Source organism: Ascaphus truei, chromosome 3 (assembly GCF_040206685.1).
Source record: "Ascaphus truei isolate aAscTru1 chromosome 3, aAscTru1.hap1, whole genome shotgun sequence".
Classification (NCBI taxonomy): Eukaryota; Metazoa; Chordata; class Amphibia; order Anura; family Ascaphidae; genus Ascaphus; species Ascaphus truei.
The window spans coordinates 32,548,831-32,562,817 of NC_134485.1; the positions used below are offsets into that span (position 1 = coordinate 32,548,831).

The 13,987-nt window shown below is 41.7% G+C and overlaps 1 protein-coding gene across 1 annotated transcript in view; it reads right to left on the reverse strand.

Annotated features, from left to right (window-relative positions):
• Positions 1 to 201: 201 nt before the first annotated feature.
• Positions 202 to 13,987, reverse strand: part of LOC142490626 (uncharacterized) — a 98,778-nt gene continuing 84,992 nt past the window's right edge. Inside the window, exon 6 of the mRNA XM_075593043.1 lies at positions 202 to 284. Coding sequence (XP_075449158.1) covers positions 202 to 284 — 83 coding nt within the window. The remainder of the gene's footprint in view (positions 285 to 13,987) is intronic.

The following is a 13,987-nucleotide window of genomic DNA, read 5'->3' on the forward strand; positions in this document are numbered from 1 at the left end:
TTGCAAACGCAGAACTAAAATATAATTGGTGACACATCCAGCAGCGGATCGACAAGGGATGATGATGATTACAATGATGATTACGATGATGATTACGACGATGACATATTTATAGATATACATGTACAGTATACCAAAACTGGACAAAAAAAAGAAAATTCAATTAAATAAAAACTCTTTCTTGTGTGATTGGTCCAACCTTTATTGCCTCTGCGCAGTCACAGTCTCCTCTCTTCTAGTAGAGACTTCAGATAAATCCATCTTGTAGTCAGCCTTAACTGTCACTTCAAAGGAGAATGCATGTGCAACTATTATAGCAGAATTGTGCCCATACTCACTCCAGTATGTCTGATTGAGCTAACCATGGCTGCCAAACTTTCTGAAATTTAGTGCCGGTGTCATTGACCTGGCTGGTTAGTTTCCCGATTTGACAAACAAACCAAATTCTATTACCAATTTTGGAGATTTGTGGGATATCTTTTTATTTCCATAGTGCTGCAATCTCACATCTCCTTGCAGTTGCAAAATAGGCAACCAGTTTACTTTCGGATCTGGACAAAACTTACACTGATCTATCTAGAAGAAATAACCAAGGATCTATAGGTATATCGAGGCCCAATATCCTCTGTAGTCAATTCTTAATTTCCCCCCAGAGGAATGCAACTTGAGGACAAGACCACAGCATACAGTATGCAAAAAATCTGCCTGTTCTCCTCAGTTTCTTGGACACATTGGAGAGTATCCAGGGATACATTTGAAATGCTTAACCGGGGTGAAATATCACCTCATCATAACTTTATATACATTCTCCTGTAATGTGGTACAAATTCAGCTGACTCAAATATTTAATTCCAGTCTTCTTCCTCCAGATAATGGCAAACAAACAATTATAAGCCCTCTAAAAAGCGCTGACCTACAGAAAAAAATGTGATATAGTGATAACAATGATAACAAATTAAGGTGATTAACCATAAAGGGCCTCATGCAGAGAGCAGCGCAAAAAGGAATCTCGCCATTTGCCGGCTTTAAACCGCCGGAAAAGGCAAGTTTAAAAAAAAGCGCCATTTTTTTTTTTTTACTTGAAATTCGCCGCGCGGCTGGAGAGTTTCTAATCTCTCCAGTTTTTTTTTCTGCCGTATGCAGAGAGCCGCGATCGCCATCTAGTGGCTGTTCGCGCCAAAAAAGTGCCGCGATTTTCAACATTTTTCCTCTCCACCAAGCAGCTGAGGAAGTGACAACTCATCACGAAACGCGTAGGGAGGAGGAGCCTAGTGAATTGAGTTGCTCGGGCACCCGTAGTTCCTGGTGTGAGGAGAGTTCCGGTCTGCCCCACTGCTGATGTCACTCTGATTTCCGGAATCGAGTGCAGCGTGCGGCGACCTTCCCCTTGGCAGCATTAGGAGCTACACAGGTTGCGGACGGCAATGTGAGCTGTGCTTGAAAACTTCCAACATTGAGTGTATCATCCCTACTACCAACATCGCCAAGTGAGGGGACTCCTGCAGACCAGACCACGTGGGATCCGTGAGACGTTCTGAGGAGCAGAGACGTGAGGCACAGATTCTCTCCACTGTACTTTGAGAGCCCTTATCCTGTAAGTAGGATTTCAGGGTTCTAGGCAGGGGGGTAATTGATAAAACATACCACGCTATGGGCGTGCCCTGCTGTTTTTTTCTGTGATTTCAGAGACATCAGCACATCATAATAGACAACACCCCTGCCTGTCCAACAACTATCAAGATCATCTATCTGACATAGGAAGCCTGTACTAAAGACTGCCCAATTGGTTCACGGTATTTGGGTTCATTGTACTTTATTCACAGTGCCTGGGACAATCAATTTGTATGTTTATTTATTTACTTCTTCCTCCAGAACTTCACCCAAGTCTGTCTCCCATTGGTTCATATACTGCAATTTCGGCATAAACTGTACACCTGAACATGTCACTTCCTTATACATTTGTGAGGTAAGTCTGCTCGTGTCTGTCTCGAGTAGACATAGTTTTTTTTTAGTTTGTAGTGGGGGAAAGGATATATGTTTATTATAAAAGGTTCGATGCGGAAGGTATCTGAAGAATTCAGAATGGGGCATTCTTTTTTCCCCCGGATTTGATCAAATGTCTTTACTATATATCCTTTCCTAAATCTTTGAGTCTAAGAAGCCCTTTCTGTTGCCAAATTGTAAAATCCTTTCTGTTCAGACCGGGAGCAAAATCAGGGTTAATTAGTAGGTGGGCCATTAGGGAGTGGATCTCTTTTAATATGACCGTCACCAGTAGGGTCTGGAATAAGTACAAATTATGTGGGAGCAGGTTAATTTTAATGCATGAAATATGGACCAAATTCTAATGTCTTCTCTGAGGGTTTGAATCCGTTTGGGAAAATTTGCACGATAAAGAGTTTTGTAACTATTTGTAGGAAGACTCCCAAATATTTAATAGAAGTCCGTTGCCATTTGAAGTTGAAGTTAATAACTATCAACTTTTTAACTACTTTTGAAAGATTTATATTCAGCGCCTCTGATTTATTATGGTTGTTCTTAAACCCTGAGACTTTACAAAAAGTCCAGAGAAGATTGAATAGGTTGGGCAGGGACGTAACAGGTTTGGAGATCATCACGTTTTTTTTTTTTAATATACTAATTACATTTTATTTTGTAATGTTATAAATTATACATCATGAAGAAAGGCGTTGGCTTGTCCAAAATAAATAAGCCTTGACACATAAATGGTATTTTTAGGTATGTTGGATATGTGAGATCGGAGGTTGTTTTTTTTAACAAAGCGTAGTGCATTTTTTAAGGGTTTCACTGACACGTTACAGTACATTGCAAACCGAGTCCTGCAGTTCCTTAGCTGAGGTGCTTGTTAGAATGGCAGTATTATTCAATATATCAATGTACTGCTGCGGCACATCTGAGTCTAACACATCGCCGTTTTTTCCCTGGCTTTTTCCTGGAATGCGACGCACTTCACCTGGAGCATGCCGCATTCATTTTGTGTTCCCAGCCGTGGGTCATGCGCAGGTCATGTGCGGTTGACGCGTGGTTGATGCGTTTATTGAGAATGGTTCGGATTTAATAGGTTGCAATTCTTCGCGTGTCCGCCAGATGGCAGATATTCATGAATTGTAATGCGTATGCGCTTCAGTAATGTGTCGACTTGCAGGTGTTTCGTTTAAAAAAGATACCACAGTGTGCTATTGTAACTTGGCCTTGAGACTGAAGGAAGAGGTTGCAAAAATGTATCAATTTAGGCTTTTCATATTAAAGAAAGACAAAGACCAGTTTCGGTTACAGTATTCTCCAGAGAACCGCCCGCCATGAGTGTTCAAGTGCAGCCCGTTTTCCAAAACCCCGACAGAAGTTACGCGTATTTGATATGGGCCGCGATTAATGCAACAGATGATAAGATGGCAACAGTTGTTCAAATTTATCAGTATTTTATCGAAAACTATGACTTTTACAATTTTTCGCCAGCTCCTCATACGTGGAAGCGTGCAATAAGGAAAAGGTTATGTAGTGATCCCTGTTTTTATCGTATTGAGCCACAATTTGTTGGAGGGTATTGGTGTGTATCACCGGCTTTTTCCTGTATCTATGATCATGCAGATGGCAAAAGGCAAAGGGTCGTGTTAAAACCAACTAAGAAACGACAGTCGCTGCCAAGCAATGCACCAGCACCGGCTTCCAATGACGGTCCCGCCGTCAATGACAACCCTGAGCCTGAGCCGGATTTTGCGTGCAGTTTCGATCAAGCTTGCATGTACCTAAGCAATTTCCAGCCTCATAAGCTAACTACAGGTGGACTAGTCCCGCTGCAAACTATCGACGTGGATGATCAAGAACGCTGGACTGGCAGTGGACCGGCGCCGGCGCCAGCTGAATGGGAAATTCTATGGTGAGTATTGTTGCCGTAATATTTTCTGTGTTTTTTTTATTTTGACAATACAGTATCAATATTGGTGCGATTCAAAAGTCAAGCTATTCTCCTGTAAGCAATATTATTGGCTGAGCGGCTAATACAGTAATGTACTGCAGATACTGAACTATTGGTGGAACGCTAGGCGCATGCGCATTGGAACCTTCTTGAAACGCATACAGTATGCGTGTCATTACATCGACGGTAGGCGCATGCGCATGTGAACAGGAGACGCCACCGAGAAAATTATTGGCGGGACTGGCTGGGAACTTCTTTAGACCATTACAGTAAAACTTTTATTTTTGTTTTTCCTTGGAAAAGATAACGGCTAATGGAGGGATTTCGATGGATAATATCGCTTTGCACATTGCTGAATCGGATTTAAAAACCCACGTACCGGAGTCTACAGTTTAGTGGCTGATGTACACTATGCTGATATTTTGCGGCCGTACAGTATACAATACTTTTTTATAAACAGTATACTTTGTAATAAACCCGAAAAAATAAAAACTATGCATTTATTCAACATGTATTACAGTACTGTACATACAGTATGTGTCTTCTATACAGTGCCAGTACATACAGTACAGTACTGTATGTGTCTTCTCTTTTTTTTAATAATCTTGTACTGAGCATGCCTACAGTATACAGTACAGTGTGCCTGGACAGTAGTGTACATTCTACAAACACTGTATTTTGTTACAGTAGCAAAGGAGCCAATGGAACAATGTAAAACAAATCAACATGTTCTTTTATTGGTGGAGTAAGTACAAAAACATTTATTTACAAATACTGTACAATGTAGAAACATTTTAAGTGCACAGCAATTCAAAACATCAACAGGTTTATGGTTAACTGCTACAGTTGTGAAAACATTTATGTATAGAAAGTAAAAACATTTACAGTCAGTCAGTAAGGTTTACAGTCACATGTTTTAAAAAAAATTCTTTATTCATAAAATAACCGCAACATCTCCTTTATCAAAGAATGGCAAGTCAAAACATATACAGTGGGATGGTGTGCAAAACAGTCTGCACCAGTACAGTCCTCGAGGGCAGCAGACAGGCCCGGCTTTCAGGACAACCTTGAAAACTGTGCCTGTTTGCGGCCCTCAGGGACTGGAATTGTGCAGGTCCTGTGTGTGTGTACAGCAATTTAAAACATTTCTTTATAAATACAAGTTAAAAACACACAACATCTTCTTTATTTAAGTACAGAAGGTCAAAACATGTACAGTACAGCACAGTTCAGCACAACAGTATGGTCTTACAGTTCCCGTGATTAATCCAGAAAGTCCACCACATTGTCTGTCCATGGCCGATTCCTTGCATGGCGCAAAACGCCATTAATGCAGTCTCGAACGCCTTTCATTACAGGATCTGTAATTGGATAAAAGCGCCGCATTTCATCCAGAATGTTCTTTCTGAAATTGTCAGGAAGCGCCTTTTTTTACGCGATTTCCGTCATAGTTCACTTTGAAGGCCCAGTCGCAGTACAACGAGTAGGGAACATGGTGCTTAAAAAGTAACAAGGCATACTTGTGGGGTGCACCCGCACTCATCACCCTATACTTCTCCCTAAGTGCCGGTTTCAGATCGCGCAGGGTGATGTCGGGCACCGTATCGATGTGAGCGAATGTAGGTCTTCTGCGAGTGGGTGTGCTTGAGGCGATGGGCGATGGTAGGTTGTCTGAGTGGAAGCTTTCCTCCAGTCTTGGTCGCCGTGTTGTCTCCTGTCGTGGTCTTGATGGGGTTGTCATGTCCTCCTCAATGGCATACATGTACACTACATCTTCTGGTGGAGGGGGTGCGCTTGGTGATGGAAGGGGGTCGATGCTCCCATTCATCACATCCATGTCACCCCCCTGCTCCGGCGTCGGGGAAACAGGGGCATTAACACCGAGCAAACGATGTATACCCGCTATGTCAGCCTCTATCATCTCCATCCATCGATTCATCCATTGATCCATATATAGCATCCGTTGATCCATATGTATCATCCATTGATCCACATTTAACATGGTCTCCAGAAGTAGATCTATCTTTGCTAGCACAATAGAGTTCCCGGGGAGATCCACACTTATCCCATTCAGCATCCGGTCTAACGAGCTGCTTCTTGTGCATGGCGTGTGGACATCTGGGTGGATGGGTGCAATGGAGGATCAGATGGGGGTTCCATGGAGAGAAGCGGCAGCGACATCGAAGAAGGGTGGAGGAGGTGACCTGTGGATATCCGGAAGAGGAGAAGCGGCAGCGTCGTCGAAGAGGGATGGAGAAAGTGACCTTTGGATTTCCGGGCGAGAAGCAGAGTCGTCTAAGAGCAAAGGAGAAAGTGACCCGTGGATTTCAGAGGCAGCAGCGTCGTCAGATAGAACCGGAGAAGATGGCCTGTGGGTTTCCGGGAGGGCGGCGACAGCGTCGAGGACGAGGGGTGGAGAAGACGGGCTGAAGATTTCCGGGACAGCGGCGGCAGAGTCGTCGAAGCGTATGGGAGGAAGTGGTCTGCGGGTTCGATGGGTTGGCTGCCAATCGTTTTGCATCGAGAGGACATCACCGTATATCTTCTTGACATAATAAGGCTGACGTCTATGAAAACCCTTAGCCTTTGGGGTCAGCAGAAGGTTTTCTATATTGGCTTTAGCCTGTCACTTTTGCCTTGGCATGGAAACGGCAACCGCCTTTCGCTTTTTCTGCATGAGAGGCACGGCAGAGGTGAGAGGGTTCCTGCGTCCATAGAATCGGGGTTGCTCCAAGGAAGCAGATGGCACAATGCAGTACAGTATCTGGACAAGGGCAAGTTCAGATAAAGATCATCGAGTGGTGGGCTATGCAAAGTGTGTAACCTTTTATGCATGGCGGCGAGGTACAGGTGCTGAAAGTAGGCGTATTCTAATGTGAGTCATTAACGTGTAAATACACCATCCATTTTGTGGATTCACTGCACATTGAATACACATCGACTATACATCGAATATACATTCTTGTGTTTGTATTTCTTTCTACTCGCAGCAATGGTTATTAAAAAGATTTCCAAGGATCTCAGCATGCGAATTAAGGAGATGTACACGAGCGGACACCGAATTGCTGCTATCGAACGCTGGTTAGCTACTTCTGGCCTCGTTGTGCCAGCAACCACCGTGAGCTATCATGCACACGGAAAAAACAGAGAACGTAAAAGGGCACCAATGGTAACTAACGCGTAAGTATATTTATATAACTTTAAAAAAAAAAATTGATCCAAAAATGTACTGTACATCTACAGTACTGTATCTAATATTTTTGTTATTTCTGTATATTTATATTACAACAGTATATATATTTTGAATATTTATATTTATTTATTTATAAAATATTTTACCAGGAAGTAATACATTGAGAGTTACCTCTCGTTTTCAAGTATGTCCTGGGCACAGAGTAAAACAAATAATACATGGTTACAAATACAGTTACATAAATGAACAAGGTATACATTATATACAAGACATTGCATGCACAGTTAAAGAAAATATATATTATGAGCGTATGAAACAGTTACAGACCAGATTAAAGTGTGAGACAGCCTTAGATTTGAAAGAACTTAAGCTGGTGGTGGATATGAGAGTCTCTGGTAGGTTGTTTCAGTTTTGGGGTGCACGGAAGGAGAAGGAGGAACGTCCGGATACTTTGTTGAGCCTTGGGACCATGAACAGTCTTTTGGAGTCTGATCTCAGGTGATAGGTGCTGTATGTGGTAGGGGTGAGGAGCTTGTTCAGGTAGCTGGGTAGCTTGCCCAGAAAGTATTTGAGGGTGAGACAGGAAAGGTGAACTTTGCGCCTAGACTCTAGTGATGACCAATCTAGTTCTTTGAGCATTTCGCAGTGATGTGTGTTGTAGTTGCATTGGAGAACAAAACGACAAATTGAATTGTAGAGGGTGTCAAGTTTGCTAAGGTGGGTTTGAGGAGCCGAGCCATATACTATGTCTCCATAGTCAATAATTGGCATTAGCATCTGCTGTGCGATACGCTTTCTGACCAGGAGACTTAGGGAGGATTTGTTCCTGTAAAGTACCCCTAGTTTGTCATAGGTCTTGGTTGTCAGGGTATCAATGTGCATCCCGAATGTTAAGTGGGAGTCAAACCATAAGCCCAGGTATTTAAAACTAGTAACAGGTGCTAGGGTGGTGTTAGCGTTGGTTCTAATCAGGAGCTCAGTCACTGGAAGCTTTACAAATGTAGTCTTGGTCCCAAATACCATTGTTACAGTCTTGTCAGTGTTTAAAAACAGTTTGTTTTGGGAAATCCAGTTTTCGAGTCTCAAAAAGTCAGACTGAAGTATGTGTTGTAGGTCAGAGAGGCTATGGCAGTGTGCATATAGGATTGTGTCATCTGCATACATGTGTATTGAGGCTTCCTTACAAGCTGTGGGAAGATCATTAATGAACACTGAGAAGAGTAGGGGCCCCAGAACAGAGCCTTGCGGGACACCACAGGTGATATCCAGGGGGTTGGAGTTAGAGCCTGAGATGGACACATGTTGGGATCTTCCTGATAGGTAGGATTGAAACCAGTTTAAAGCATGTTTCCCTATTCCAGAGCTCTGCAGTTTGTTAAGCAGGATAGCATGATCAACTGTGTCAAAAGCCTTTGCAAAATCTAGGAATACTGCACCAGTGAGTTGTCCCCGTTCCATTCCACACTGGATTTCATTGCAAACTTTTAGCAGGGTAGTTACGGTGGAGTGTTTGGGATGAAAAACAGACTGGAATTGGCTAGGGAAATTTGTCTTGGTGTAGAAATCGCTTAATTGGGAGTGGACACATTTTCCCATTACTTTGGATAGAATTAGGAGAAGTGAGATTGGCCTGTAGTTTGAGACAGTGTTTTTGTCCCCACTTTTGAAGATTGGGACAACTCTGGCAGTTTTCCAGGTCTTAGGGATATGGCCTGCAGACAGGATAGAGTTGACTATGGACGCAATTGGTTTGGCAATGGCTGGAGCACCAAGTCGTAGGAACCTAGATTGTAGTAAGTCGGGTCCACATTGGCTGCTTAGTTTTAGTTTGAGGAGCGCTTGTGTAATCTCCTCTTCAGATACTGGGCTAAATTGAAAATTGTGGGCAGTGTTGGGAGGGGGTGGGACTGTAGGGATACTCCCAGGATGAGATTCATGTTTGGGGTTTGTGCTGCGTTTCGCTAATAAGTTAGTGGCACACCCCACAAAGTAATCATTGAATGCATTTGCAATGTCAGTGGGGTTTGTCAGAGTAATATCCCCTTTAGTTATATTACTTGGTTGTTGATGGTTAGGAGGCTGGAATATATTGTTGATAACCTTCCAGAAGTTTGCTGGGTTTGATGTATTTTGTTGGAGATTGTCAGAGTAATATTGTGCTTTTGCATGCCTTGTTTGCCTTGTGCACATGTTCCGCATGCATCTGTAGTGACTGAGATCCTTGGTATTGCCAGTTACTTTGTAGCTTTTCCACAAGGCATCCCTGAACTGGTAGAGTGCTATAAGGTCAGGTGTAACCCATGGAAGGTGGGCCCCCCGTACCCTTATTTTGCGTAGTGGAGCATGGGTATCGCAGAGTTTTAAGAACTCGGATTGGAAATAGTCGAGCGCAGAATCGGGGTCGGGAATTAAATCGATTCTGTGCCATGGGCAGTTGGTAAGGTCATCCAGAAACTGTTGTGGGTTAAAGTTTTTAAATGTTCTAGTGAGGAGAACTTTAGGGCTTGAATGGGGTGGTTTAATTTTCCTTACACAGTACACTATTGCATGGTCACTGAAAATATCAGGAAGGATGCCAGAGGATTGGATTCTGCTGGGGTTTGAGGAGAGAATCCAGTCTGGCAAGGAATGGTTATGCGATTTCAGGTTTATCCGTGTGGGTTGGGAAATGAGTTGTGATAGGTTAAGTGACTTGAGTTGTATCTGGATTTTGTGGTTTTTAGGGTCAAGCCAATTGAAGTTGAAATCTCCTAGAATTAGCAGCTCACCCTTCTCATTCAGAGAGGAAATGAAGCCAAGAAAATGGGTGATATCAGTCAAGGATTGTAGAGGGGCTTTAGGGGGGCGGTAGATGCCAGCAAGCAAGATGGGCTTAGAAAAGGGGAAGCAGATTTTGCCAACTAGAGTTTCAAAAGAGGGTGGATTTGATGGGCAATTTAACAGTGTAAATTGTAAGGTGTCTGCAATATAAAATAACACCCCTCCTCCTCTCTTTGACATATCTCTCCTAAAAATGGAGTATCCCTGAATGGCAATATTTGCATCAGGAGTTTTAGGGGATAGCCATGTTTCTGTAAGAACAATAGCTTTGGGTTTATGCATAAGGCACCATGCCCTTAGTTCATCCAGTTTGGGCAGCAGGCTCCGGATGTTTATATGGGCGACAGATAGCCCTTTTTGGAATTTAAAGGTGGAATTCTCAGGGGCATGGGACAGAGCTGAAATGGGAGGACCTGGGTTAGTTTCAATATCACCTGCTAAAGAGAGTATGAGTAGAAATTCGGGTAGTTGTTTGCAAGTTGTAGATTTGGCAGGTTAGCAAGCATGGGATCATAGTGTGATCTGAATAGCTTACCGTTTGTTGTCTTGAGTTAAAAAGTTTGCAGAAAGAAGCAGTTCCCAGTCACCTCTAGTCAAACTGTAGTCTAACTGTGTTTATCACTTAAAAACCTCACTTTAAATGCCTCACTGTCTAATGCCTAATGCAGTTCCTGCAAAGATGCAGGAAAGGTGTTTGTTATATACAGCTTAAACAGTCACATGACCCTCCCCCTCCCCAATCAGTCAGCTTGTTCCATTTGGTCAATTAACAGCACAGAGTTAAGAGGAAAAAAAAAAAACTTTTTACATTCAAACATACTAACTTATATCAATTCTACATGGCCAGATTCAGTCTTTTACACAGGGTTTCAACATCAGGAACATACTTATATCAATTATATCAATTCTACAAGGCCAGAATCAGTCTTTTACACAGGGTTTCAACATCAGGAACATACCTGTGAAGAGAATGCAATTAGATCCATGTCATATCAGCTGAGGTTATTGGTTATTGGTCTTGCATGAAGAAAGTGAGTATATTAACTATATATATATATATATATATATATATATATATATATATATATATATATTAACTGTAGTCTAACTGTGTTTATCACTTAAAAACCTCACTTTAAATGCCTCACTGTCTAATGCCTAATGCAGTACAACAGTATATATATATTTTGTATATTTATATTACAACAGTGTATATATTTTGTATATTTATATTTATATTACAACAGTATATATATTTGTATATTTAAATTTATATTACAACAATATATATATTTTGTATATTTATATTTATATTACAACAGTATATATATTTTGTATATTTATATTACAACAGTATACGGTTTATATTTTGTATATTTATATTACAACAGTGTATATATTTTGTATATTTATATTTATATTACAACATATATAACATATAACAGATTTTTTCTTTCCCAATAGTCAGAGTATACAGTAGTTACAGTTTTTTTCTTTACAGAGAGGGCAGCACAAGCCATCAGGTTACAGTACATAGTATTTAACAGAAGTCAGAGTATACAGTAGTTCCAGTATAGATTAATTTGACAGTACTACAGTAACTGCCTACTAACTACTCAATTTTTTTCTTTCCAGAGAAAGCAGCACCAGCCATCACACAATGCCATAATACAGAACGCACATAACTGCACTATTTTTTTGTTTTCTTGTCGTTTCAGGAAAAAAGGGTGGCCTAGGGGGAGGTGGGGTTTTGTGTCCAGTCTAATCTGTATGTACAGTAAAATTTACAGTATATAAACAGCAGTAATGATGTACACAAAACCTATCCTCTCTCAATGAACTACTATACTGTTCACAGAATGAGGAACAAGATGAAGACGGTGTAACAGGGGAGTAATCCCTGTTCAAGTAATGTGCCTTTAATCTAGCAGTGTGGTGGTTAACTGCTGGTAGTAAATTAATAAACACCACCTGCCTGATTTAGATTGCTTACAAAAGCCTGTCTGTTGAGACAGGAAGTGACTCCTTAGCTCACGTGTGAGCTGAACTTTGGAGACAGAGCAGAGGTTCTTGAGTCTCCCAGGAGAGACTGACCAAGAGAACACAGATCTCTGGAGCTGACCAAGTCTTGACCTCTGCCAGAAGACACAGCAGAGCTGCTTCCAAGACACAGGGGAAACTTCTAAACCTGAATGCTGACAAACCCTGAAGAAAAGGTAGCAACCAGGGACAGAGAAGATTTTTCCCTCCAAACTACAAGGAACAGATAAGACTTTTATTACAAGACTTTTTATATCTGTTCATTTCATGCTATGTGTTTGGGGCTGGGAGATATGCTTAACTAAGGGAGTTGTGAATTGCATATTATTTTACTAGAACCACTCCCAAGTGAATAGAAGCTGTGTTTCTCCCTTGTTTGGATGGTTTCCTGATGTTAAGGAAAAGGTACAATAAAGCCTCGTTATAATATCACCTTATAAAGTCTCCAATTGTGTACCTCTGTGAACGTCCGTCTACATATGGTGTCCGAAGTGGGACGAGAGGTCGTCTTTGAAGTTAGAAAGGACCGGAGATTTTTTCTGTGAATTTTTTTTTAATGCTTTTTGCCTACCAAACAGTCTGAGCAACTTAAAAAAAAACTCTCAGGCAGCAGAGACCAGAATTAAAGTGATACACACCACTGCACTGAAACCCCAATCCCAAGAGGAGAGAGACTGCTGAAGCAGCTAAACCTTATTTGCATATCACAAAGTGTAATATGGTCATTGAAATAGGGGTTTTGCCTTCCAGCCATAGTCAGGGTTCAAGAAGTGAGTCAGCCCTTTAAAAGGGATAGGTTTTTGTTGTTTTCAAAAGTTTAGCTGAAGCAGTGAATACAGATGGTGACCCACGAGCGGTACTGATTTTGCAAATAAAGGTTGCCACACCGCATAGGGCTACCAGCTGTGAATGGAGTATATGCAGAAAAGTGTGAAAATTGATACAAGACTGTGCTGAAGCAGGGGAATTTTTAGCAAACAAATGCTGAGCGTAAAATTGCCCTAGAGGGGGAAAAAGGGATTGCTGAACTGTGTAAAAGGTATTTCAAAGCCAATTGCTGAGTGTTGAGTCACCCTGCCGGGAATGAAAGAAATAGTCCACTGCAAAGAATGTTTTTTTTTCTGCAAGTAAAAAAGTCTGCCTATATATTTCTTGGGAGCAAAACAGACACCCAAAGTGTGAAGTGTGAATGCCATAATACCCAAAGATGAGACTGAAAATTACTGAACTCAAGCAGAAAACCAAATTCTGTTGCTGAAGCGGAGGGATTGCACTTAGCAAGTTAATGGTGTAAAGCAAACAGAAGTTTTTACCTAGCAACCACACATTCATCATACCTAATGAGAGATTAAACCTAGCAAGTAAATGGTGTAAAGCAAATAGACATTTTTACCTAGCAACTGCACATCTTGTATACCTGATAAGAGAAAATGCATGCACAGTACTGCTGATATTGTAAAAAAAATTACCCAAGAAAGAAAAGTCTACAGAGATGCCTGTGAGAGCTACGACCTCTACAAGCAAAATATGCCCACCCGTAGGACTACCACAATTGGGGGTTCTAGCAAATACAGTGGCAACAGCTGCAATAGCACCTCCTGAGGTCAGGAAGAAAATTACACCTGATAGCCTAAAAATGGAGGACAAGATGCAGCGTTCCTGTAATGAACCCTACCCCACGGAAGAGTGGCCCTTCCAGTCCAATAAAGAGGAAGACATCTCTTACGGGGAACCCGAACCGAGTCACACCCACAAAACACCCCAAGAATGGTGGGGGTGCCTTAACTCGGCACGAACAGAAAAGACTGCTCCCTTTGATGACGAATATGATCAGCAGGAGACAGAGCGGGAGCAGTGGATCACCGAATATTTCCGTCAGCTATTACAGTTGCAAGGAAAGCCGGGTGGATCCAGTGACGCTGCTAAAATTTAAAATAAAGGAGACCCCAGCATTTCTGATGGGACGGAGTCATCCAAAACAAAAAGGCGGAAAAAGA